General features: G+C 36.3%; 1 protein-coding gene and 1 pseudogene across 13 annotated transcripts in view; one reads left to right on the top strand and one right to left on the bottom strand.

Annotated features, from left to right (window-relative positions):
- Positions 1-24,931, bottom strand: part of Ate1 (arginyltransferase 1) — a 161,582-nt gene that overhangs the window by 131,670 nt on the left and 4,981 nt on the right. For 5 of the 13 annotated variants that reach the window (XM_004838795.4, XM_021253326.2, XM_013069986.3 and 2 more), the window contains 5 exons: positions 14,301-14,404; positions 13,065-13,319; positions 7,535-7,749; positions 5,412-5,540; positions 4,377-4,505 (listed from right to left, as the gene is read on the bottom strand). In XM_004838795.4, the coding sequence (XP_004838852.1) occupies positions 4,377-4,505; positions 5,412-5,540; positions 7,535-7,749; positions 13,065-13,319; positions 14,301-14,404 (832 nt within the window). The remainder of the gene's footprint in view (positions 1-4,376; positions 4,506-5,411; positions 5,541-7,534; positions 7,750-13,064; positions 13,320-14,300; positions 14,405-24,931) is intronic. The other 8 variants (XM_004838799.4, XM_087185201.1, XM_021253328.2 and 5 more) reach the window with 2 other exon arrangements.
- LOC110347872 (josephin-1 pseudogene) lies at positions 17,037-21,210 on the top strand (annotated as a pseudogene).

Here is a 24,931-nt window from a genome sequence, read left to right as displayed (position 1 = left end):
CATATTGATCCACCAAACCACTTTTTTCTTTGAAAGCACTGACTCAAATTTTCTAATTTAATGTTAAAATTTAAAACATCTATGACCTTTAATTCAAACAAATAAATGAATTAAAATGGGAAAATGAAACAAGGAAAAACATAACTGCATTTGTAAATGCTGTCTAGGTAGACCAGAAGTTATCACTTACTTCCTCTTGACCTCCATGATTCCTAATGGCATATTGCTATCCAAATCCTAGAAACTAAAGTTCAGTGAATGATTATTTGGCCAAAGGCCTTTATAAGTATGATCTTATTTAATCCTCACAACAAACCCTGTTACAGTAGCCTCCCATATTTACAAATGAAGAACCTAAAGTTTAAAAAAAAAGCTGAGGAATTACTGGCTTGTTTAAAGCATCCAGGTAATAAGTGGGAAGGCCGAGATTTAAGGCAGAAATGACTGATCAGAGCTCATGTTACCACCCTTGATGCTATTCAGCAGTCATATCATCAATATTCTGACCAAAATGTATGGCATCCTAACTGGTATCACCTTCACACTATTCAATCCAAATAACTTATCACTGACCATATTTGTTCTCAGGCAGGCAGTTCATTAAGAACCAACATCTATTTCATGCCAGACATTCCATTTGACACATAACTTTCCGTTTCATTGTCTCATTCCTCAACTTTCAAAAAAACAATATATTTAACTCCAGAGGCTGAGGCAGGAGGACTGCTCAGTTTGCAGCCAGCCTGGACTACATAGTAAGTTCAATGCTAGCCTGAACTACATAGCAAGACCCCATCTTGCAGAAAGAAAAAAGTATGTACAAATTTACTATAATGGTTATTGTTATATTAACTTAGACCTTGAGTCAAATGCCAAGAACTCCAGAACTTCAGACATTCAACCAAAGACAAAACCCCAAAAGAAAACTCCACCCCACTGTTTCTCCTCAAAAAGGGATATTACGCTGGGAATTTAGTAGTACCTTCTTTACGCCAATTAATTTAAGTAAATGATTCAAAAGCTTTGTTAACTTAAGTAGAAAACATCTTAGTATAGACCATGAAACAAGACTACAATACACCAGTGAGCCCTGGCTTAGAGGCTACTCATAAAAAGTAGCTTTTGATTAAATTATACAAATAATTGCCTAAGCCCTCTATTTATGGATGTTAGCCATAGCTTTAAATGTATTTAGGGACTGGAGAGTGAGGAAACTGTTGCTTGGCATGTGTGAGGCCCTGAGGTTAACCCAAGACCTCCCAAAAAATACATGAATATTAAATACTCAGATCTTGCCATCAACATATTCAGCTACTTATGCAAGAGTTAAACATCTATAAAATAGTACATATCTATATGAGATCAGTCTCTCCATAAATGAAAGAGAATGTCAATTCTCTGATACACTGAATAATTTTCAATTGTAAGTTTTCATGATTTACACATATATACAGTAAAACTACTAAAAAAAGAAAGCTGAAGGGCTGAGGATTTAGCTCAGTGGTGCTGTTGCTTGCCTCGCAAGTGCAAGGTCCTGAGTTCAATCCCCAGTATTGAAAAGAAAAGAAAGCTGAAGGCTTCTCTCGGTTAAGTTCTAGAACATATTTAAAAAGTTTACAAGCAAAAAATCATCTGCAGTTGTCACATTAATGTCTAGTGAAAATTATTTCTAATAAATGGAAGAAAACTATCCATATTTCTTGGGCTGTGTGCACACAAGCTGCACATCCCACACAGGGAGAGAGTTGAGCTAAGATGAAAGAATAAGCGTGTTACAGCCCTAGATCATCACCTAGAGACTGGAGTCCAAAACCCAGTCCTTTTCTGTCTCCCTGGGTCAAAAATGGGCCCACCAGGAAACTTTCCCCTTTAATTTCTACACTGGCTATCAACTTATATTTACAGCTAACAAGGCTGTAATATCCAGGATGTGTTTTCAGATACTCCAACAAAGAATGCAAGGAGAATAAGGTTGACCAAGTGTGAACAGTGCTGAAGCTGAGTTCTGGGCAAACAAGAGTCTGGAGAAGGGAAAGTCAGCAGACAATCATCTCTATCCCTCTGATGGCTTCAAATTTTCATTTTTAAGGGGGTTTTTGTAATTAAAGTAAAAATATGTAATTCAGATTTACTTAATTCTAGAGATATGACTTAAAAATATATACACTTGTTCCCCCCAAGTCTTTACCCAAAACTCTGAAAAATAAAGTTTATTAATTTTTCAAAAGACTTTTAAAAATTGTAAAAACAAACAGTAAGGGACACTGAATGTAATGATTATGTCTATACACAAATGGAGAAAAACTGGAGGAATGCTGCTTCAAACAATGTGAAGAGCAGCGAAGAGGATGTGCTCTGCGATCCAGGCCAGAAAAGTGCCTCCAGTGCTGACACAGACATCTAGTGATGGAAAAGGACCAGAAGGAACTCCTGGGGTGCTGGTAATAATCAATTCCTTAATTTGAGAACTGGTTGCCCAAGTGAGTTCTGTTGTGAAATTTCATCTATCTAAACACATATGTGCTTTTCTGTATGTATATTACACTTCAATAAAAGGTTTTGTAATAAACCCATGCACAACAAGAAACGTACACTTTTAAGATTAAGAATCTAATTACTAGGAAACAAATTCTAAAGGTAAGACATTCAACAGACTAAAAAAGTCATCAAATAAAAAAACCTAAAGAACCTAATGGTCATATTATAAACATAGCATGAACATAGCAGCTCGTGTGAACCTTGAATGGACCCTGTATTTTTTCTTAAAACCTATAAAAGGTATTTGGGTATATAACTGGAACATGTGAATATGGTTTACGGTATTAAAGAATTTGTTAACTTATAAGGAATATAGGAGAATTATACAAATGAGTATGAGAAAGAGTATGTTTAACATTTACAGGCAACGTGTCATTAAATCCACAAGTTATTTTCAAATGGTTCAGGCAAAAAAGGAGAAAGAAAGAAAAAAAATCAAATTTGATTTAGTTCTTAACAACTGGTGAATTTTGGTGAATGGTATCTGGGTGCTCCCTGTGTTCTTTCAACTTTTCTGTTCAAATACTTTGAAAGTTTCAAAGTAAAAAGTTGGGGAAATACACCAATGTGAAACAAGTTAAAAGGTACAAACTGTTGTGAATACAACAATCTATAATAGTATAACAAAATATAATACATGAACATTGATGAGATATTAACATCTTAAAAATAGGAAAATGTAAGTACTAGATACTATATATTCAAAAATAAATTTTCTTAGATCTATAATTACATTTATTTTGTAGAAGTATGTCTCATTTTTGGAGATGCATATTAAAGAATTTAGATGTAAAATGTCATAATATATAATTAAGCTAAAATGATTAACACAGAAAAAAGACAAAGTAAAGGAAAAAATTAGTAACTGTTGAATCTAGTCAATGGGGCTACAGTTTTATCAGTGTAGAGCACTCTTTAAGTAGAAGACTCCAGCAGCCTAGGAGTCAGCCTTCTCTCAGGCAACATGCAGCATTAACTCTTCTCTTTAACTTACACATTCTATGTCATTAAAAGCCATTAAACAAAAAATCAAAACTAACTTCTCTGTATCTAGTGATACCGTTCTTCAACAATGTTTCCCATTGAGATAGTTACGCAGTCTTTTATTTGGGGGGGACTGAACTCAGGACCTTGCGTTTGCGAGGCAGGCGGTAGCACCACTGAGCTAAATCCCTGGTCCTTATCCAATCTTTTATTCATTCAATATCTCATCTGGGAAATACAGGTCCTCAGTAAATGTTAGTTATGCTCCATATAAATCATTGTAAAATATTATTTTACATATTGTTAAATGATGCTCTATATAAAAATATCAACATGCTCTATTTAAAAAATCTCAATATATTTCTTTCCCACTCACTTCATGTTGAGATATTTTTGCTTAGTGGTCTGTTTTGCCCACTGGATCATCAATTCCTTAAAGACAGACTCTTTAGTCTGTCCTGTGACAAACCATGGGCATTCAGTAATGTCTGCTGAATTAGGCTGCACAACAAAACTTATAAACATGCTATACTCACCTTCCTCAACTGAACACTTTATAGAACATATTTTGAACTTCCAATCCTTGTTTCTGGGGGATTTAAAATGCTCACATACAGGGGCAACTCACTTTCCAGTCCCCCTTCTGTCTCTCTTAGAAGCTATCTTTCTCTCAATAAATTTTTCCTACTCTTAAAAAAAAATTAAATGCTCACATACATATATGTCTTGTTTTCACAAAAGTTCAGCAATACACACTGAAAGGAATATGAGCCCTACTTAAAAGATAAGCAAATAGCATAAAATGCTTTACAGATAACCTTGTCAAGTAGAAAAAAACATTTAACAAACAGTACCTGGGTCTTCCCACATTCATGAGGTGAATCCTGGTGTATGGCCATTTGATACTTGACATATAAAGAAAAGGACTGGCTGAAGGACGACTTGAACTCTGGATCCTCAAAGGAGACAGGTACTAACCTCACCTTCAGAGCAAGGAAAATACAAGCAAATGCTATTGAAACATCTCTACCTAATGATATGCTTCTGAAGGTGAGGCTAGAGTAAGATCTCCGCAAATCCACTTCCAAAGCTCAGTGCTGAAATATGTCACGAACAGAAGAAATCCTGGAAGAGCTTACCGGCACATAGCCTGAGTGCTATCTTTACACTAACACAAAGAAAAATCTTAAACTCACAAGGGCAGGAGAATTTTTTTTTTTTGCTTCTGATGACTGAATTATACAGTTTTTTCTCTATCCACCTATGTGGTTCTCTAGCCAACCCTCACTAGTTAATACTGTTGCTAACGGTGGTCATGGCCACTACTTTTGCAATCTTTACTTATAGTAAGCATTTTAAGCTTTTTTCCCTTCCAGATTTTTCTTGGATCATTTGACTTATGAAAGTAAATACATACGAGGATGTCTATCAAAACACTCTACTGCCTTACTTTTCTAGTCCTGCTCAGTTGTGATTGGGTAATACATTAATAAAGAATAATTTAGCTGTTATGAAGATGAATAAAACATATAAAACACATCAGACAAAATATGCCTACCATCAAAATTTGAATTTTTTCATAGATATTTTATTTTAGAGTTCTATTATTCACTTTCAGATAAATTCATCCAGAAATAATAACTTTAAATAAAGATAACTTTACATCCTCCTTTCCACTTTGAAATTACACGTGACTGGCACTTAACACAGCCCGAAGTAAAATTTGCACTTTCAGAATGTCCATTAACTCACACTCCTTTCTCTATTCAGATATGCTACAGATTGAATATGAATATAATGCACCAAAAATAAACCAAGGTTTCATACAATAATATGAAATGGAAGGGAAAGTTCTGTGTGCATAGAAAAATTACAATTGGCCTGCTGACCTGGCTCACAGTTGGTTTATCAGGTGGGTCCTTGTGAATAACCATCTGGTAACGTTTATAGACCTGGTAAGACTCCTGAAATGTGGCTTTGAATTGAGAACTTGGTGGAGATGATCTCACCACCCTCACCTTCAGAAGGAGTTAAAAAACAATGTTCATTAATTCATTCATTTATTCATTTATTCATTCTGTGGAATATACATTAACAGTAACTCCCAATCAAAAACCAAAATGTTTCAACAAATATTAAAAATATTTTAAGAGTAAAAAACAAATTTGTAAACAAAAGTAATTTTTGCTACTTACAGACTTCTTAGGAAAGTAAAGGAGGATTCCCTCCAAATTCTAAGGCTTGCTTCTGATAACTGAATTATATAGGCCTGCCTATATTATAAACAGGCAGGATACTTCCAGCATTCATGACACAAACATAAATATACTCTGCTTAATTTTAGCACACAACTCACCATCAATCAAAGATTGAAAATAGGACTATCTTTTGGCCACTTTTATCATTAGTAATTCTAAACTTATAACTTTATTCTATAAGTAAAAAAGACAACACTCATGTTCTTATTTCACAGCATAGTTTAAAATGAAGAGTCTGAAGTCTGATTTCCTTTGTTCAAATCTTATGATGTCACTATCTTTGCTAAACTAAACTCACTGTGAACTGGCTCTTTCATATGTAAAATGAGGATGAGGATGAGTTAAAAATGAGGATGAGTACAGAGTAAAGACTAACATATCTTAACATTAATCATGTACTAACCAGTTAAAATGTATTAGTGAAACAAAATTAAATGTAATACATTAAAGGCATAATAGAAACTTTCTATGTATCCCATGGACAAATTCTTCTGTAAACAAAGAGTGACACCTAGTGGATAAGAAACCTCTACACATTCTGGGTCACATTACATTAAAAAAGTAAAAGTTGATGCCTTTTGCTTTAGAACTATTATGTGAGGTGTCATTGATTCCCTGAATACATTACTATTTGTATTTGTATTTATCAAAAGATAAAAGCCTCTTCATAAAATATTTAAGCAGTTAACATAAAATATGTCTGATAATATATATATTTCCTGAAGATTCAGAATACATCAAAGTTAATTTTTGTATTATGTATAACATTAAGTAATATTCTTAGAAGACACTAAACTATAAATTCAAAGGCTGACCAGTTACTAATCAAATATGAAAATATGACAAAATCATTATGGCTAATGTTTTGAGAAAAGAATTTTTTTTTTGGACAGTCTTTGCCAAACTGGAATGGAACTTGCAATCCTCCTTCCTCAGCTTCCCAAGTAGCTGAGATGACAGGTACACATTACTGCACCCAGCTGAAAAGAATGTTACATGTACAAAATTAACACTGAGGAATTTGGATTGATTAGAAATGCAAATAAGTTTGGACAAAAGAGGAATTTAGCTCTAAAAACAATCATATTATTCCTAAAAAATATTCACACTATTCATATTATTATTCATATTACTCCTAAATTGGTTGGGAGTACTTCATGAGAAAGGATTTTAGTACTATAATTTAATGACTTAGTTAATCCCCAACTGCTGGCTTACATATATAACAGGAGTTGCCGCCTTGATCAATATCAAGATTTTATTACGGATAAAACAGCACTTTGTCTGGTATGATCTATTCTCTTTTACTATCTAAACTATCTTTTACTGTGTAAATTTCTTTTTTTTTTTTCTTTGGTACCAGGGATCGAACTTGGGTCCTTGCACTTGCGCAGCAGGTGTTGAAACCACTGAGCTAAATCCCCAGCCCTACTGTGTAAATTTCTAAAATCAAATTTTAAAAATTGTCTTTCTTGTTTTAACTACTTAATTTCAATCAAGGGATACAAAAAGCCAGGATACCCTCCTTAATAACATGTTAAAACTGGTATTGTTTTGATGGCCAGTTCCCTAAAGTATTTTCAAAAAACACTTAAAAATAGCAGTTAATTTAGTAAATACAAATGTTACTATACCCAATTCCCTTTTATTTCTTATTGAAACTGCAAAACATCAACCAGTAACTATAACTTCAAAAAAATAAAGAACTCAATAGAAGACAAAAACAACCAAACAATAAAACCCCTGCCAAGTACCTCCAACTTGTGTGATGCATTCTCTGGCAAAGATTCAAATATTAGATCTTCAAGTGATTTGGGCTGGTTGGATTTAGCCTTTGGTGGCTGACCTTGAGCCTGGAAACTCTCAAATTCTCCAGCTGGGTTTTGCTGCATGAGTTTTAACATTTTCCTTTCTTTTCGGATTTCCTTGGCTTTTCGACATGGAGGCTTACTCAAATCAGCCCCTTTGCCTAAAAAGAATTTCCAAACATTAGACCAATCACATTTGGCCCTGGAAATTTTTTTTTTATGAGTCTCGAAGATGCTACAGGAAAGTCTAAAGAATTCCAAAGTTAGGTTAGCTCTTGGGTAGATGTTTCACATGATCCTGATACAGAGGCTCTAAACTCATCGCAAACACCTTAGAAGCAGGAGTTGCCAAAGAAAATAAATAGTCTCAGAAATATCCCAAGGCAGCTCTTATTGTTGAAAATCTTTCGTTTGTAATATCCACTCACTTCACTGACTCTTCAAGTAGAAAGAACATAATCAAATCAAGTGTCTTCTGGTTCTCTGGCACCCATTCTAGCAGCTTTTCTCTAACAGCACTGATAACACAGAGAAATACTAAGGAACCAGTGAGTACTGATCCCAGAACAGACTCTGACATATTTTTCTTTTCTTTTTTGTGGTACTGGGGATCGAACTCAGGACCTTGCACCTGCGAGGCAGGCAGTGGCATCACTGAGCTAAATCCCCGACCCTCTGACTTATTTTTCTAATGAAAAACATGCTTGCTTAGATTAACATATTTTTGTGTCTCTCCAGATACGATTCAGTTCCAGTTAAGAGTTTTGTTCTGAGTAAAAGACCATATATCAAACTGATAATAACCCTTTAAGATACAAAAATTTTAACAATAAACAACTATAAATCTTAGTAGTCTTTAATTTACTAAGTCTTCAAGAGTTTATTCTGAGAAAAATCGTAAGTGATAAAGGCAAATAATGCCAAACACAAATGAAGACCTCAAGATAATCTATCCAATTAAAGAATCACTTCTAGAACAGCTAAACAACAGAATATTTACAACCATTTTTAATGTTTTAGAAATTTTAGAGGATTTCTCATTATACAATGTTTAAAAATGTAACTCCTGTTATGTATACATACACTTAAAATACTTAGAAAAATATTGAAAAAGTATGACATGTTAACAGTTATTTTCCTTGGGTTTAGAAACAGAAAAGACTTCCATGGTTTTTTCTTCTCAAAAATGTCTATAATAAAAATTTACTCTTATAATTTTTAACAAGCTATTAATGAAACAAAGAAATAAGCTATTTTTTAAGATCCAAAAACACAGAATTCATAAATCATATACAAGTCATCAATGAGAAAGATTCTAAGACCAGCAAATCCAGTTTTTATAGAGAAGAAAATTAAGGCCAAATTGGCAGAGGGACTTGCCACAGACCACAAGTTCACACACACTAAGGTCATATTACAACTTCACTAATATATTTTCTAAGTAAAAGCAAAGTTTACCCATTTAAGAAGACCTTGAATAAACCTAATAACCCAGGTAATAAAAGACTGATTCTTTAACTGACCATTAACACTACTGCCTTATAGAATTAACTGTCTTGGCTCAAGGACTGTGTCTTTTCTCAAATTTTTTCTGAAAAGCACAAAATTTAGCAGCACACACTTTGACACAAGACACCTGAGGCCATGGACTAGCTCTGTCACTCTGCTGGATGACCTTGGCAAGTTTCCTTGTCTATGCAAGAAAGATAATTATCAGCCTTACCTATGTGTTCCTCTGAGGAATAAACGAATTAATGCATGTATACCTCATGAAACAGTATCCTACCATTCTATCAGGTTTATCTCTTATTATCTATATTTGCATCAACATACCTGAAGTAAGTTTTTACCTAAGAAATCATTTCAGAAACAGTAAGAAAAAAAATCCTTCATTTTCTAATAGTTACTGAAAATTGCATTCTTTACCAAAATTTTAAAACTCTGAACAAATTATAAAACTATGGAGTAAACTCAAAGGCACAAATTTTCAGTATTTTTATGAAAGATGACACCATTTTCACATTACAATTCATTCACTGGACTAAGCAATCCTTTGATTGTGTTTCTCCAAATGTATATACCACTGTTTTTACTTAGTACAAATCGGGGTTCCAGCTTAGAGAATACAGATCTTCCAGATCAATAAACTCCCTCAGCAGAACATAAATAGATCATCAGTGTAAAATCATTTACCGTAACAATCCTGAACCCACAGAGGTTTAGCAACTCAAGGATTTTAGACTAGTCTCAAGTGACTTGACTAGACAACAGTACATCTGAATTATTTCTAATTAAGTCCAAGGGACTATATATTGGTAACATTTTTAAAACAGAAGATAGAAATGCAAGTTCTAAAGAAGATCCAAAAACTCCTATAGTTCAAATTAGTCAGCCAGGGATTTAGCTCAGTGGTTTCACTGCCTCCTGGGCAGGCGCAAGAACCCGAGTTCGATCCCCGGTACCAAAAAAAAAAAAAAAAGTCTCAGATTCATAGTGAAAGATAACCTAACGGGAAAAAAAAAAACTACATGAAAAGTGTTTAATGCATGCTTCAGTATCACATTGCTGAAGGTTATTGTTACTCTAAAATTGTTATGTAATGTCGGATAAGGAACAGGTAGCTGGGTGATATTCCAGTCTAATTCTACTATCCCCTCTTCAGGGGTGGCGAACCTATGGTACACATGCCTCAGTGGGCTGTTTGTTTTCACTGAAAGCTCTATAAGATTCACCATCAGTGTCTATGTCCTTGAGAATCAGGTTTTTCTGTACAGAAGAAAAAAATAAAAACAAAAATACTATTGTTCTGAATCTGAAAAGTAGTCATGAAGTCATGACCTCATAAATCTGTTCACTAAGAAGACCTAGAAAACAATGACCAAACCTGCAGCAATAAAGTCTAGTCTGTGATCTCCAATATCATTTGGAATGAGAGCTAGTTGAGAAAATGTAGGCACAAGAAAATCTATAACCATCATGTCACATCATAACAAGGAAGCTCTCAAAGACTATGAGGACTGTATCAAAAAAAACACAGAAGCCAACTTAAAGAAGCTATCACAGGAAGAATGGAATGCAACAAAAAAGTATGTTGGGGCTGGGGATTTAGCTCAGTGGTTCTGCCACCAGCCTCACAAGTGCAAGGTCCCGAGTTCAATCCCCAGTACCAAAAAAAAAAAAAAAAACTTCAACAAAAAAGTATGTTTAGATCCATGAGTTCACAATGATAACAAGGAACCCTAACCGAACACTATTAGAAGATATTATCTTGAAAAATGATAAATAAAAATATTTAAAAACTTATCCAGCCTTTTCTTTGAGGTTTTATGGAAAGGAAATAGATGAGGGGAAGTTTCTTTATGAAAATATTCCAAACAATAAATAAGGAATAAATGCTGGAATTAGAATGTTTAAAGAATACATAGATTTAGGCACTATTAGCACTAATAAAAAGAGAGGCACCCAGACATTATGTATCTCCTGAAAGAACAATCACCCATAAAGTAACCTTACCCATCTTCAAATCCCCCAATCTGATTAAGACTAGAGAGAGAGAGGAACGAAGGAAAAAATTTAGCCCTGATTTTGATCAAAGGCTCTACATCCAAGGATCAATTTACAGGAGGGCAGAAGAACAGGTTAAACCACATTGCAGATGTAATCAGCCACCTATAGAAGGAAGACAAAAAACCAAGACAAACAACTCACTTCCTTCAACAAGTAATACCATGCAAGTAAAAAATGGGGGAAAATGAAAGGGAAATGTGTAGAACAAAAAAGATTCTTTAAATACATCAACCAATTGCATGGGCCAATTATCTGGATCTTGACACTAGAAATATTTAAAAACTGGACTTTGAACACTGAATATTCAGTAGTATTAAGACATTTTATTCAGGTGTAATAGTGTTGTTAATGTTTTTCAAAATTTTTATTTTTTAGAGATGAATTCTGAAATATAGGACAGCATTAATGTCTAGAAATTGCTTAAATATACTACTGAAAGAGAGAACTAGATTTGGGTACAGATGAAAGAAAAGTGGTTATCATGATTAAATGTTTCAAATGAGAACAGATTCGTTATATGATTGAATCTAACTCCCCTATATTTCAAATTCTTTTTTTTTGTATATCCTTTTATTGGTACATTTTAGGTGTACAATATAATGACATTCATCCATGGAGATATGCACCTTTACATACTCTTTTGGTTCTTATTTTTTCCCCTTTCCCCTGCTCTCCCTTCAACCCCTCCATCCCTCCCTATTTACAAAGACTTTGTTTCCAGTTTTTCATTTTCTCATATTAATTCCATTATATTTCAAATTTTTTTCAACAAAGGTTTCTAATTTAACAAACTAAAACTAATTTTTAGGATAAAAAGTAAAAACAAAAGAACCTCTCACATGAGAATAAAAATAGAAATTCTCTGAAATCATTTATAGTATTTTATTCAACTATTTGAATTAAGTAGGAAAAAATCTCAGACTAACGTCAATTTAAATATAATTCAATCCTGTAAAAACTTAATGAAAGTACAAAGAAAACATTTTCTGCATTTTAACTTGTGTAATATAGTTTAGACAATAAAAACTAAAATAATACTAAAAATCTTTCTCTTCGATCATTTCAAATAAATCAACATAAAAACTAAATAAAACTGTCCAACTTCACATTTTATGTGTAATTTTTTAAAAAATCATACACATGGCTGGGGATTTAGCTCAGTGGTTTTGCCACCTGCTGCGCAAGTGCAAGGACCTGAGTTCGAGCCTCAGTACAAAAAAAAAAAAAAAAAATCATACACATACACATTTTATATGGTAAAACTGCAATGTTGGACACATTTTTAAACCTAATTCTTTTACAAGGGAGAACAGAGGGAAATATTTTTACCGTAATATGATGAAGTTAAACATTAAAATCTGGGTAGTTTTAAATTAAAATGTATTATAATTACATAAAAATTTAATGATAAACTGAAGAATTTCACAATTAATATATTTTGCACTAAAACCTATAGTTTACACTGTCTTATAATGCCCAAAATAACAATGTTTAGGGCCAGGAATTTAGCTCAGTGGTGCTACCACCTGCCTCACAAGCACAAGGTCCTGAGTTCGATCCTCAAACCAAAAAAAAAAACAAAAAAAAAACAATGTTTATCACCAAACCTTCCACTCAGAAAAACATGATTCTCAAACCTCTAAGGCTGTTGGGTAATGAGACGAGATGGAACTCTTAAAATGTATTTGGGGAAATAAAGCTATTATTTCAGATTTTTTAAGCCCAGTACTTTAAAAAGATATAATTTGTCCATCTAAACCCAGGTAACAGTATCTTGTATAAAACAGGACTCTATCTTACAGATGTTACCAATAGATCATCTTTTTGGCTGACAGCAGAGACCAAGGGTTACAATGAGGTAGCAAAAAGAAAAGCAGCTATCACGACTTGCTATCAAATGTTCACTTACCTGGCTTAGGAACCATATGAACTTTAATTGAATGTAATGGTTCACCAGAGCCCAACTTATCTTCTATAGCTTGTGAATGAGTTAATTCATTAGATTCTTCTGTCTTGGAGTTTTTTTCTTTCTTCTTCTCTTCACTCTCTAAGCTCTCCTTGAGATCACTGCTGAGCATTTTAAGATCACACTTTATATCCAATTTATTTATTAATGCAAAGTCACCCGCAACAGAATCTTCCATTGTGGAATCCATGGGCTCGTCTACAAATCCAAAGAAAAAAGCCCATCAGCCAGGTGATTTGACACAGTGAGATAAATATCAGACTATATAATGCCCCTATTATCCACTGTAGCAAGGACTACTGTGTAGCAACTGAGTCCATTCTCTCACCTTTCAAAGTAAGAGAGCTACACTTAAAACTGTGGCACCATAGCAGAAAAATGCACCACCAGTCCCCTTGCAAGTTGTGACCAAGCTCTCAACAATGGAATATAAGACAACTGATATGTCTAATTTTGTCTTACTTGTTTAAAAGTAAAATTATGATCTAGAACTTCCAACCATTCCCCTCTCCACTGGCTGCATCAAGAAAAAACAGAGTGACCCTGAAAATAACATATTGAGGGGAGTCGCGCAGGCCACAAAGCTGCAGGCTGACCTGGGCTGTTAGGTGAGGAAAGAAAGAAACTTCTAATATTGCTCAGTCCTTGCATAGCTGGTTTAAGCTTTTACCCTAGTGAATTAAATACCAGGAACAAACAATTCAGAAGCTGATAAGTCAAATAAAGAAATCCAAAATAAGCCAAATAACCAAATGTGAAAGCTACACTAAAAGACAGAAAACTATGAATTTTGATGCTTACAAAATCATCAATTTACAGCATCCTCATAGTTTATCTGCATATTAACTGTCAAAACTCAGGACATAATTCCTGGACACCAAAAAAACTGTATATTACTAGCAAACAAAAGCAAAATTTCAATAAAATTCAGGAAATCACATCTTTAAAATGATCTCCAATTTTCTTTCCAAGTTAGACTATCCTGGCATATACAGTATTTCCTATAACCCTGATATGTGGGGCCTGTAGTATTGGCAATGTCAATGCTAACAGTCTTTGTTACCACGGAGTGGTACATGATCTCTCTCCCCACACCTAACATGTGATGTTTGAAAGTAAGAACCCTCAAAAGATACATCCATCTAAAGTAAATAGTTTTTACACCCAATCTCATCTTACCCTCACAATTTCTTCTGAGAATCTCCCCTTTAGCCAGAAATTTCAACACTTTTTTTAAAACTTTCTTGTGAGATTTTGACGGCTGAAACTGTAAAGGTCGGCACCTAGGAAAGCAAAGCAAGTATTTTTAAAATAAACAAAAAACTGACAAAATAAAATCAGTTCTGCATAGTATTTGGTACACTGAAGCAAATCTCATGCCTGGGATTTGTGGTTAAAGGTGAGGCTTACTATAGCTTCTAATCCTACTCTAAGTTTCACTAAAACTACCGCTAAGGGATTTGAAAAACATAAATAAAATCACATAAACCAGAGGTAAAAAAAGAGGAGAGAAATGTTTGTAGCTGGAAACCAGATGTACAAATGGTAACTGACTTAGCTGACCAAAGAAAGTTGAATCTTTTTAAGCTAATAGAGGAAAAGTCTGTAAGATGCCCAATTTTCTCCATATTACCCCTAAAAGTCTTAGAGATTCATGATACCTGATACTTCTGAAAATATAAGTGAAGGTGGATATAAAAGTAGGAGGAACCCTTTTTTAAAGGGTTTAAAGCCTGTATTCAAAGCAGTTAGATGTCAGATCTCTTCCTTCATTTTGACTTCATTATTTGACTCTCTACACAATATACCTTTCAGTAAAAAGCAAAAGATTAAAAAACAAAAAAAACCAAAAGATAAAGGCCTCTTACATGGCAACTGTACTGTACTAAAAACAGGAAGTGACATCTACATTCTAAATGCTGAGTTTCCCAACCCAGCTCCAGAATACAGATTATACTTTCTCTCCCAAATGTGATGAGACCTAAAAATGCAGACATCACAGATTTCCCAACAGAATAGCCCAGCCAGATCACCCTACCCAAAGCCCACAGAAAATGAGGCTCATTTGAGAACACAGAATTTCCAGTGGAACACTAGAGTTGGAATCACCAGATACTTGAGGGGGCCAACTTTCTACAAACAAGTGCCAAACAAACTGAAGAAGTAACTCAGAGGAGAGCCTTTTAAAAAATTCCTCAGAAAAATGTCTTATTTCTTTTATATCCCCCCACCCCACCAATGTATGCACATACACAAAGCCAAAAACAAAATACCTCTCAGAAGACAGACAATATAAAAAATTAAGTAGGTTTAAAAAAATAAGTAAATTTACCAAAAGATTTAGTAAAGAGATGGAAAACTGAAAGGAAAAAAAATTAGAGGATAAGTTAAAAAGATCAACTATCTGAATTAGAAGAAGAAAAGCAAGCACTCTACAGAGCTACAAGATGTTATGGTTTGGAGTTCAACTGTCCCCCCAAAGTCTCATGGGTTCAGAGGTGGGGCTTTTGGAAGGTGACTGGACCACAGGGACACTATGCTCATCCACAGATTAATCCAGTGATGAGTTCATGGCTAAATGTGCTGATAGAAGGTGGGTCCTGGTTAGAGGCTTTTCATGGAGGCATGACCCAGGAGGATAAAGAATTCTTGCCCCCATCTCCTCTGTTCTCTGATTCCTAGTTGCCACGGGTTGAGCAGTTCTGCTCTGCCATGCAGATTCTGCAATGGAGCCAGCCAACCATGTATTCATGGACTGAGACACCTCTGAAACTGTAAGCTAAAATAAACCTCTCCTTTAAGTTGTGGATATCGGATATTTTGTCCCAGTGATGGGAAAGTGACAGAATACAGAAAATTAGGACCCCAGTACTGAGAAAGAACACATTTCAGACAAAGAAACAAGAATCAGAATGCCATCTGACTTCTCAATAGCGGTAAAACAACAGAGCTAAGCGTTCAGAATTCTAGTGGGAAATTATTCCCAACTTAATACTTGTGCACCCAACTAAACTATGAACTACATTTAATTAAAACAGTTTCAGAGATACAGTCTCAAAAATGCAGCCTTGCCAAGCTTGCTGGTGTGTAATTGTAATCCCAGCACTCGGGAGGCTGAGGCAGGAGGATCACGAGTTCAAGGCCAGTCTGGGTTACATAGTGAGTTCAGGGCCAGCCTGAACTACCAATGGAGACCCTGCTTCAAAAAAACAAAAACAAACAAACAAAAAAAGCAAAGTCTCATGGACTTTTTCTTATGAGTCTATCAGAAGATATGCTTTCCTAAAACAAGGGAATGATCCACGAAAGGAGATGATATCCAACTTGAAAACCAAAGAGGGTGCCAAAGGGGGGAAAAAAAAAGAGATCCCAGGATGATAGTGTAGAGGGCAATGTGTCCATACCAGAGCAGGTCAGAAGGCTCTGTGAGTGTCAGGAAAAAGGCCGACACAACTGAACATACTAAAAGAAAACTTACATAACCTGGAGAGAGCCTCAAAATAAATGAGGCTAGGTATACTACAGAAGACTATAAAAACAAACAAGATAATTATTAACTTCCAGGTAAAGCAAACACTTGTGCAAGAAAGAAATCACAGGCTATGACACAACTCAGCTATAAAGCATATTTACACAGTCGTAATGATGTAAATACATCTACAGAAAATCACAATACTTCTAAGATGGGAAGTTGGAGATGAGGCCAGAAAGGAACCTGAATGTGACAGGGGAAACAGTAGTGAGAGACAGTTAAGTAGGAAGGGAGATAAGGGAGAAGAAGATAAAGAGGAACAGAAAGAGGGAGCGAGGGAGGGAAGAAAGCCATGTGCCAATGCATGCTCGTAGCAGCCAGCAGGCCCAGGCAATCCCTCACAGGCAGCACCACAACAAGCTGTCCCCCAGGGCAGGGAGAGGATGAGCGGTGGTACCACATCACTGTTGCTGGAACCAAAGGATAAAGGGCTGCCCCAGAGGCCCCAGTGCATCTATACCCAGAGCTGGTTGGACTGTGCTGTGTGCTTTATCCATCACCAAGGCTTTATCTCTTGATTCAGTGGTGTCATGATTTGAAAGAATTAGAAGAAAAACACCAATGTGACTGATTCTATTTGGAGGAAAAGCAACAAGATCTTACATTTTATTTGAGTTTTTAAAAATCTTGCACTTGATGGTGGTGAAGTAAACTAACCCAGAAGTTATTTTTCTATTTTTTCTCCCCATTTTTTTTCCCCATTAACTTTATTGGTACATTTTAGGTATACAATACAGTTACATTCATCATTGGGATCTTGTACCATTTGATGAGTCTCTTGGTTCTTACTTTTTTTTCCCCCATCCCTTGCCCTCCCTTCACCCCCTCCACCCTTCCCTATTTGCAAAGATCTTGTTTCCATTTTTTTTCTCTTATATTTTTTCCTTTCCCTTTTTTCCCTTCCTCTAACCCTCCCAATTCCCCTGCTCTTTTAGACCTTTTCTTCCTGTTACACAATATCAGTTATACATTTTTTAAATTACAATATTAAGATCTAGGAGACATTACCACAGATTTTACAGAATTTAAAAGGATATAGAAAGGATATTACAAAAATCTGTTTTGAAATAAAGTTGACAACTTCTAAGAAGTAACTTAGAAGACAAATTAATGAAACTAACTCTGGAGGAAATATAAAATTTGAATAGCACCTATTAAAGAAAGTATATTCCTAGCTTGAAAACCTACCTATATGACAACAGCAGGCTCATAAACATTTTAACTGATAAATTATATCAAACAATTAAAGCAGGAAAAAAAAGGAACACTTCTCCCCTCATTTTAGGAAATCAACATTGTGCTAATCCTAAAATTGGATAAAGATAATAGAAGAAAAAAGTATGAACATAGATAGAAATTTGTTTAACAAAACAAACTATTGGAAGTCAGATCCGGCAGGATGCAGAAAGTGCTTTTGTTATAGGGATGGCAGTGTTGGTTCAGCTTTGGAAGATCCACCCCCAAAAGTCATCATTTTAACAGAGGAAAGGAAAAAGCCATATGATCCTGTCACTAGTTGGAGAAAAAGTATTGGACTAAATTCTACAGCTGTTCATGGTAAAAGCTATCAGGAGACTAGAAGTAGAACAGAAACTTCTCAACAAATTAAAGACATGAACTCCATACTTCCAGCGAGAATGCCTTGTATGAATGGAGAAGATACAATGCTTTCTCCTTAAAGTGGGGAACAAGGGCAGATATGCTTACTCTTTTTCTGTCCACTGAACTTTGAAACATAGGCCCCACCAAAATAGTCTGGCAATAAAATGACACAACTAGGATAGGATTGGCAAGGTAGAAGTAAAATCTTTACATGTAGATGAAATGATCATCTACAGAGAAAGTACTAAGAAATCTCTAGGAGCCCCTAGAACTTGTATTTGAATTTAGCAGGATTAGAAAACACAAGGTATACATAAAAATTCAGGTCTGTGTATACTTGCTATAAATGAAGAACTGGATATTGAAATTTAAAAGTTATGTAGGAGTACAAAGGACCCAGAAAAGCCAAAAACAAAAACAGTGTTGGAAGACATTTAGCATCCAATTTTAAGACTTCTTCTAAAGCTACAGTAATCAAGGCAGTGTTGATGTAAGGAAAGACACTGGAATAAAACAGATCATTGGAATAAAACAGAGAATCTAGAAATAGAACCACACATATATGGTCCACTGAGTTTTGAAAGATTATTTAACATTAGCATTTTATAGAATATAAACTCGATTCAAGAGCCGAGGAAGAGACAGTGTCTTCAGCAAACAGCACTAGAACACCAGGTATCCATATATAAAAACTTAACCTCAACCCTTTTTTTCCATACATGAAAATAACTTGAAGGGATCTATGAACCTAAATAAGCCTAAAAGTATAAAACTTTAAGAAGAAATTATAAGGGAAAATATTTATGAATTCAGGGTAGGCAAGAACTCCCTAGGGTACAAAAAACATGATGTATAAAAGAAAAAAATTGATAAATGAGATTCCCACTAGAATTCTGAACGCTTAGCTCTACTGTTTTACCACTATTGAGAAGTCAGATGGCGTTCTGATTCTTGTTTCTTTGTCTGAAATGTGTTCTTTCTCAGTACTGGGGTGAAGCTCAGCTGGTCCCAGCACCCGGAAGGAAGCTCCCCCACTGCCATCCCAGGCTCCTAGGGCAGAGAAGCTGAGCCAGTCCCAGCACCTGGAAGGAAGCTCCCCCACCGCCATCCCAAGCTCCTAGGGCAGAGAAGCTGAGCTGGTACCAGCACCCAGAACAAAGCTCCCCCACTGCCATCCCAAGCTCCTAGGGCAGAGAAGGTGAGCCGCATAGGTGCCAGAAGCACACCACCCCCCCCGTGGAAATGAGAAGACACATAAACAAGCCTCAAAAACAGACTTCCAGATCACCTACAGCAACCCCAAAGGTAAAAGAGATGGAACAATCTGATACTCAACCACCTGGACTCTCTGAACTGGCAACAAAACAGGATCTGGGAAAAATGAAATCAGAAATAATTACTCAGATAACAGCAAAGCTTGTGCTCATGGTGCAAGACATGATTAATAAATCTAGAGAGGACACAGATAAAAAAATAGAGGATCTGAGGAATATGATGGAATCCCAACATAGGAAACAAATGGAATCCATAAAACACATACAAACAGATTTCCAAGAGATTAAAAACTCCATCGAAAGTCTGTGCAGCAGAATGAACCAATGGGAGGATAGAATTTCAGATATAGAAGATAAGACTGCAATTAGTGAGGAGGAAAAGAAAAATTGCTTTAAAATTGTAAGGGAACATGAGAAATCAATCCAGCAGCTGCTAGACGATGCAAAGAAGAATAACCTAAGACTGACTGGAGTCAATGAAGAAAGAGGAGAGAGTGCAGATGACATAAAAAAACTCTTCACAGAAGTGATGGCAGAAAACTTCCCAAGGAGGGGAAAAGAACTTGACATACAGATAAGTGAGGCATATAGGACTCCAGCTAGCCCTAATCAAAAAAAAAAATCTACACATAGGCATATTTTTCTATTGAGAAGAGAGAAGAGGTAGATTTTTCCCCCTTTAGGATTCCAATCTTCCCCTCCAGTGACAAAGCATAAATCATGGACACCAGAGAATAAAGTAGACCTCAGAAATCCTAAAAAGACTGAGCTTACATCTTCTGCAGGAGGGAAGACTGGGGTACTTTCAGCTCTCTCCGGAATCTAAAATGAAAAACTTGAGTTGCATGTCTTAAAAAGGGGACAAGGAGGCCAGGTATGGTGGCTCATGCCTGTAATCCTAGCACTTTAGAGGCTAAGGTGGGAGGACTGCCATGAGTTTGAGGCCATCATGGGATACATAGTGAGTTCAAGGGCAACCTGAACTAATAGTGAGACTCTGTCTCAAAAAAACAAAAATTTTTTTAAAGGGGGTGTGGGGGAGACAAGGCCAACCAAATCTGAATCCTTGGAGCTTCTGCAGGTAGCACGCCCACAAATCCACCCTGAGCAGCAGTACAGAGAACTTTGTGCCCTCAATGCCCACAGTCGCGTCTTCTAGGACAGCAACACCTTCATGCAAGGAACGCTGCAAGAGAGAATGCTGAGAAATGGGAACTATGTTGTGAATGTCATTATGGCAGCACTTCAGACCAAAGGCTATGAAGTCACTGGGTGGGACAAGCAGAGGGATGTCAGTGTCATTGCTCTCACTAATGCCACGGGTTTCATCATGAATCTGCTCTCTCCCATCAGTGCTGGAGAACACTCGAATTACCTTTCAAATGGCAGCACTGGGTCTGTATTCAAGGAGTAGGGTGGGCAGGTTCTACAACCTTGACTCCAAATTCCAGATACCCAAGTGTACTGGAGGTGAGGGCAAGCTCAGGAAATTTCTAAAACATCATTTGTAAGGAAAGGACTGTGAACTCATACTACTGGTAGCAGAAAAGATGGAAGCACATGAGAATTAGACGGCTGATGTGTAACACAGTTCTGTCCAACCTGCCCTTCATCCCACCCTCCAGGCCTCAGAACTACGCTGTGGCCCCTATAGCAGGTCTGCCCTGGCCACTTCCCCGAATATCTCACTGGCTTCCCCTTCAGATTTGCCATATAATAGGACAGACATGTGGACTGTTACAAGAACCACCCAGTATTGTCTGGGCCTGCAGAAGGAAGACAGAAGATCTGAGTGCAAGCCATTGTAAGGTGGGTCCTAGCTTATTTCTCCCTTTCTAGGAGGATCTGATGCAGGTTCTGCTGGAGTCATCACTGTTGCTCTAGACTCACCAGAGATGCTACCTCCACTTTCCTCTCCGGTGGTACCAGTGGGTCTGAAGACACAGTATATGCAAAGCCCAACAACTAGCTCCACGGACCCAGAGAAGAAACATCTCTTAGGAAACCATCTCCCAGACCCTAACAGCAAGCGGCACCATAGGCCAACTGAAACCTTTGGGGGGTGGGGAGAACAGGGTCTTGCTAAATTGTCAAGGCTTGGCTCAAACTTGCAATCTTCCTGCCTCACCCTCCAAGAGCGCTGAGATTACAGGAATGTGCCGCTATGCCTGGCTCCATCTGAAACCCTTAAAGCCACCGCTTCTCCCAATTGTATGAGTGGTTTATGGCCAGCTTTAGAGTTTTACAATGAAATTCCACACCAGGTGGTTAAATCCCACAATATTCTAGCCAACACAGGGACGAGATATATACCTAAAAGGATGTAGCTAAGGCATTGGGCGACTTTACTCCAGTTTAGTCCCTATCATTTCACCACAATCACTTAAGAGGCTCTGGGGCAAAAAACAGTGAAAATTGACAGTTTTCCTAGTTTGCCTGTTCTGGCAAAAATCAAAAAAATGTCTACCACTGACATCAAATTCCACTAGTCTGGGAGAAGTGAGTAAGAAAAGTAATGTGAAGATAAGCTTTTCAGAGCACAAGAGCAACTAGAATTGGCACAAGTCTTGAGTTGGAGTCTAAGTCACTGTAGTGACGAAAAGCCAAACCCCCAAGTTGGATGGTTATGTGCGCTATGTTATAGGACCTGGGTCTGTCATCTACATGTAGTTGCCTTTATAAATCAACTGACCCACCCCCTACCTCTTAAAATAGTTGTATGCCATTTTTCTAAGAAGTTACAGCCAACACTGCTAACTGTCACTAGAAGGGTCCATCAGTGATGGCAAGGCATTTTCTAGAAAGAGAAGGAAACTAATTTCTTTCCACAAAGCTGCTTGGGCCTACGCAAATGACACTTCAAAGTACTACCGTGTACTTGGAATCCCTGAGCCAATGGGATATGAAAAGGTGCTTAAACATTTCAGGTCTGGTTTCTCTGTTCAGATCCAATTCTGGTGCTTAAGAACAATTCTAGTGCTTAAGAACAGGGACCCCTGCTGATGCCCAAGGGCAAAAAACCCCACTGCCTTTAAGAAAGGGAACAGATGCCTAGTAAGGGACAACTCTAGGCTTTTTCTTGCTTTTATTCATTTTTTTGTTGTTGTTGGATTTGTAGTGAGTTGATTTATAAATGATATTTTGTTTAACCAAATATTAAAAATTGAAAACTCCATGTCTTTGCCTGAATTCTATAATTATGTAAAGAAAATAAACATTATTATGATGCTTACAAAGAGAGAACGAAGAAAGAAACAGAGTACTATAGTTATAAAAACATGTTACTTAGGGCCCGGGATTTAGCTCAGTGGTGCCCTCACCTGCCTCACAAGCACAAGGTCTTGAGTTCGATTCCCACTACCAAAAAAAAAAAACATTATTAAAAGATAGGTGAGGGCTGGGGATTTAGCTCAGTGGCTCCGTCACCTGCCTTGCAAGCTCAAGAGGTAGGGGTGGTGGGAGGGGCAGGGGAAAGGAAAGAAGGGAAAGGAAAAATGATGAGAAATGGAAATAAAGTCTTTGTAAATAGGGAAGGGTGGAGGGCGTGAAGGGAGGGCTAGGAATGGGGAAAAAATAAGAACCAAGATGCATTATGTAAAGGTACAATTCCCAATGAGAAATGTAATTGTGCTGTATACCCACAATATACCAATAAAAGAATTTAATAACAACAACAAAAAAAAGTACCCAAGTTTGATCCCCAGTACAAAAAAAAAAAGGTGAAAAATCAAAAGAATCAGTTAAGAGATTTGCTGGGCATAGTGACACATGCCAGTAATCCCAGCTATGTGGACACTGAGACAGAAGGTTCACAAGTTCTAGGACAGCTTGGGCAATTTAGCAAGACCCTGTCTCAAGATAAAATTTTTCAAAAGGGGTCTACAGATGTAGCTTAATAGTACAATACAAAATGTCCCTGGAGTTCAATCCCCAGTATTGAAAAAACAAAGTCAAAAGATTTGATGGTAACTGCCAATGAGAATAGGAAGGAAGGGTTTGAGAGATGCCTAAGCTCAAAAATAAGCTTTATAGAACTATTTGGCACTTTACGAGCATACATAATTCTGCTAAAATTTAAAATTTTTGTTGGAACATCACAGCCAGGAAAATATACTTACATGCTGAGAAGCCCCTAACTTCTGCCCAACAAGGAGCTAAGTTGTAAAATATTGCCTCCTTTTCTTTAAAAATTCTTATTATCACTACTATAGTGAACAAGCAGAAAAATAAACAAGGAAAACGACTTCATAAGATTGATTCATATAGAGAAATTGTATACAATAACAATTTAGGAAATATTTGATTCCACTAAAATGCAAAAATTACATTTTATAATTATTGTTTTGCAATGTTAGTTGAATCTCTTCCCATAAAATGCAATATACCTGGAAAAATGGTTTACATATAAGAGGTAATGTACTTTACTTAGCCAACTGAAATGAACCCCACCTCAGTGCTAGGGCTTAAACCCAGGTTCTGTGAATGCTAGGCAAGTGCTCTGCCACTAACCCACAGCCCCCAGACCCCCATGCTTTTTCTTTTTTTAAGAGAGGGTCTCACTAAGTAGCCCAGTCTAGCCTCAAAATTTCAATCCTCCAGTATCAGCTTTCTGAGTAGCTGGGATTTCAGGCATGAATTGCCACACTAGGTAAAATCAATGTTCTCTGATTATAAAAATCTTAAGGTTCCAGCCAATCAACTTCAGGCTTATTTGAGCAGAATCCTGTCCATAATCCAACGAACTGCTATCTAAAAGACAATAACTTCTGTCTCAGAGGATATTATCTCTTCTTAATCACAAAAGCTGGAGAAGGACAATAGAGCAGTGAGATGGTGTTAGCAAACCACACACCCTTTCTTTTTTAACATCAGTCAATCTTATGCCCAGGAAGGTAAGAGAAAGGGCTCCTCATGAGGGATCAGTGACCATGGGAAGCCCTTGATTATCCTAAAATTAATGTGTTTCTTACATATCTATGTCTACATGCCCTCTCCTTTTTTTATAATAGAGAACAGCTTTTAATTTCATCAAATTCTCAAAATGGTCTGCAACTCAAAAAGAAGTTAAGAGTAACTAACAGGCATCTGCAATTATCAGACAATAAAAGTGACAGATACAATTGTGACTGATTTTTTTTATCTAGAATATACGCACAAAATGTTAACATATTTTCCATATATTCTACAAAATAAAAAATTATGATTTTTGTAATTACACTTGATCTTAGCCAAAAGGCTGAGAAGCAATGATCTTTATAATTAGAAAAGGAGAAAAAATTCTATATTAGGGTGGGGTGAGACGGTACAAAGGAAATCCAAAAGATTATGAAAATCAAGCAAACATTTCATAGGAAAGGAGACTTTGGTCTAAATTTTTCATTTAAAAAAACTGGATGCTGAAT

This window comes from Heterocephalus glaber, unplaced genomic scaffold, assembly GCF_053883595.1.
Source record: "Heterocephalus glaber isolate CG9 unplaced genomic scaffold, H.glaber_assembly_v1.0 deba00001497, whole genome shotgun sequence".
Lineage (NCBI taxonomy): Eukaryota > Metazoa > Chordata > Mammalia > Rodentia > Bathyergidae > Heterocephalus > Heterocephalus glaber.
The sequence above is the reverse complement of the archived record's forward strand: the minus strand, read 5'-3'. Positions and strand labels throughout refer to the sequence as shown.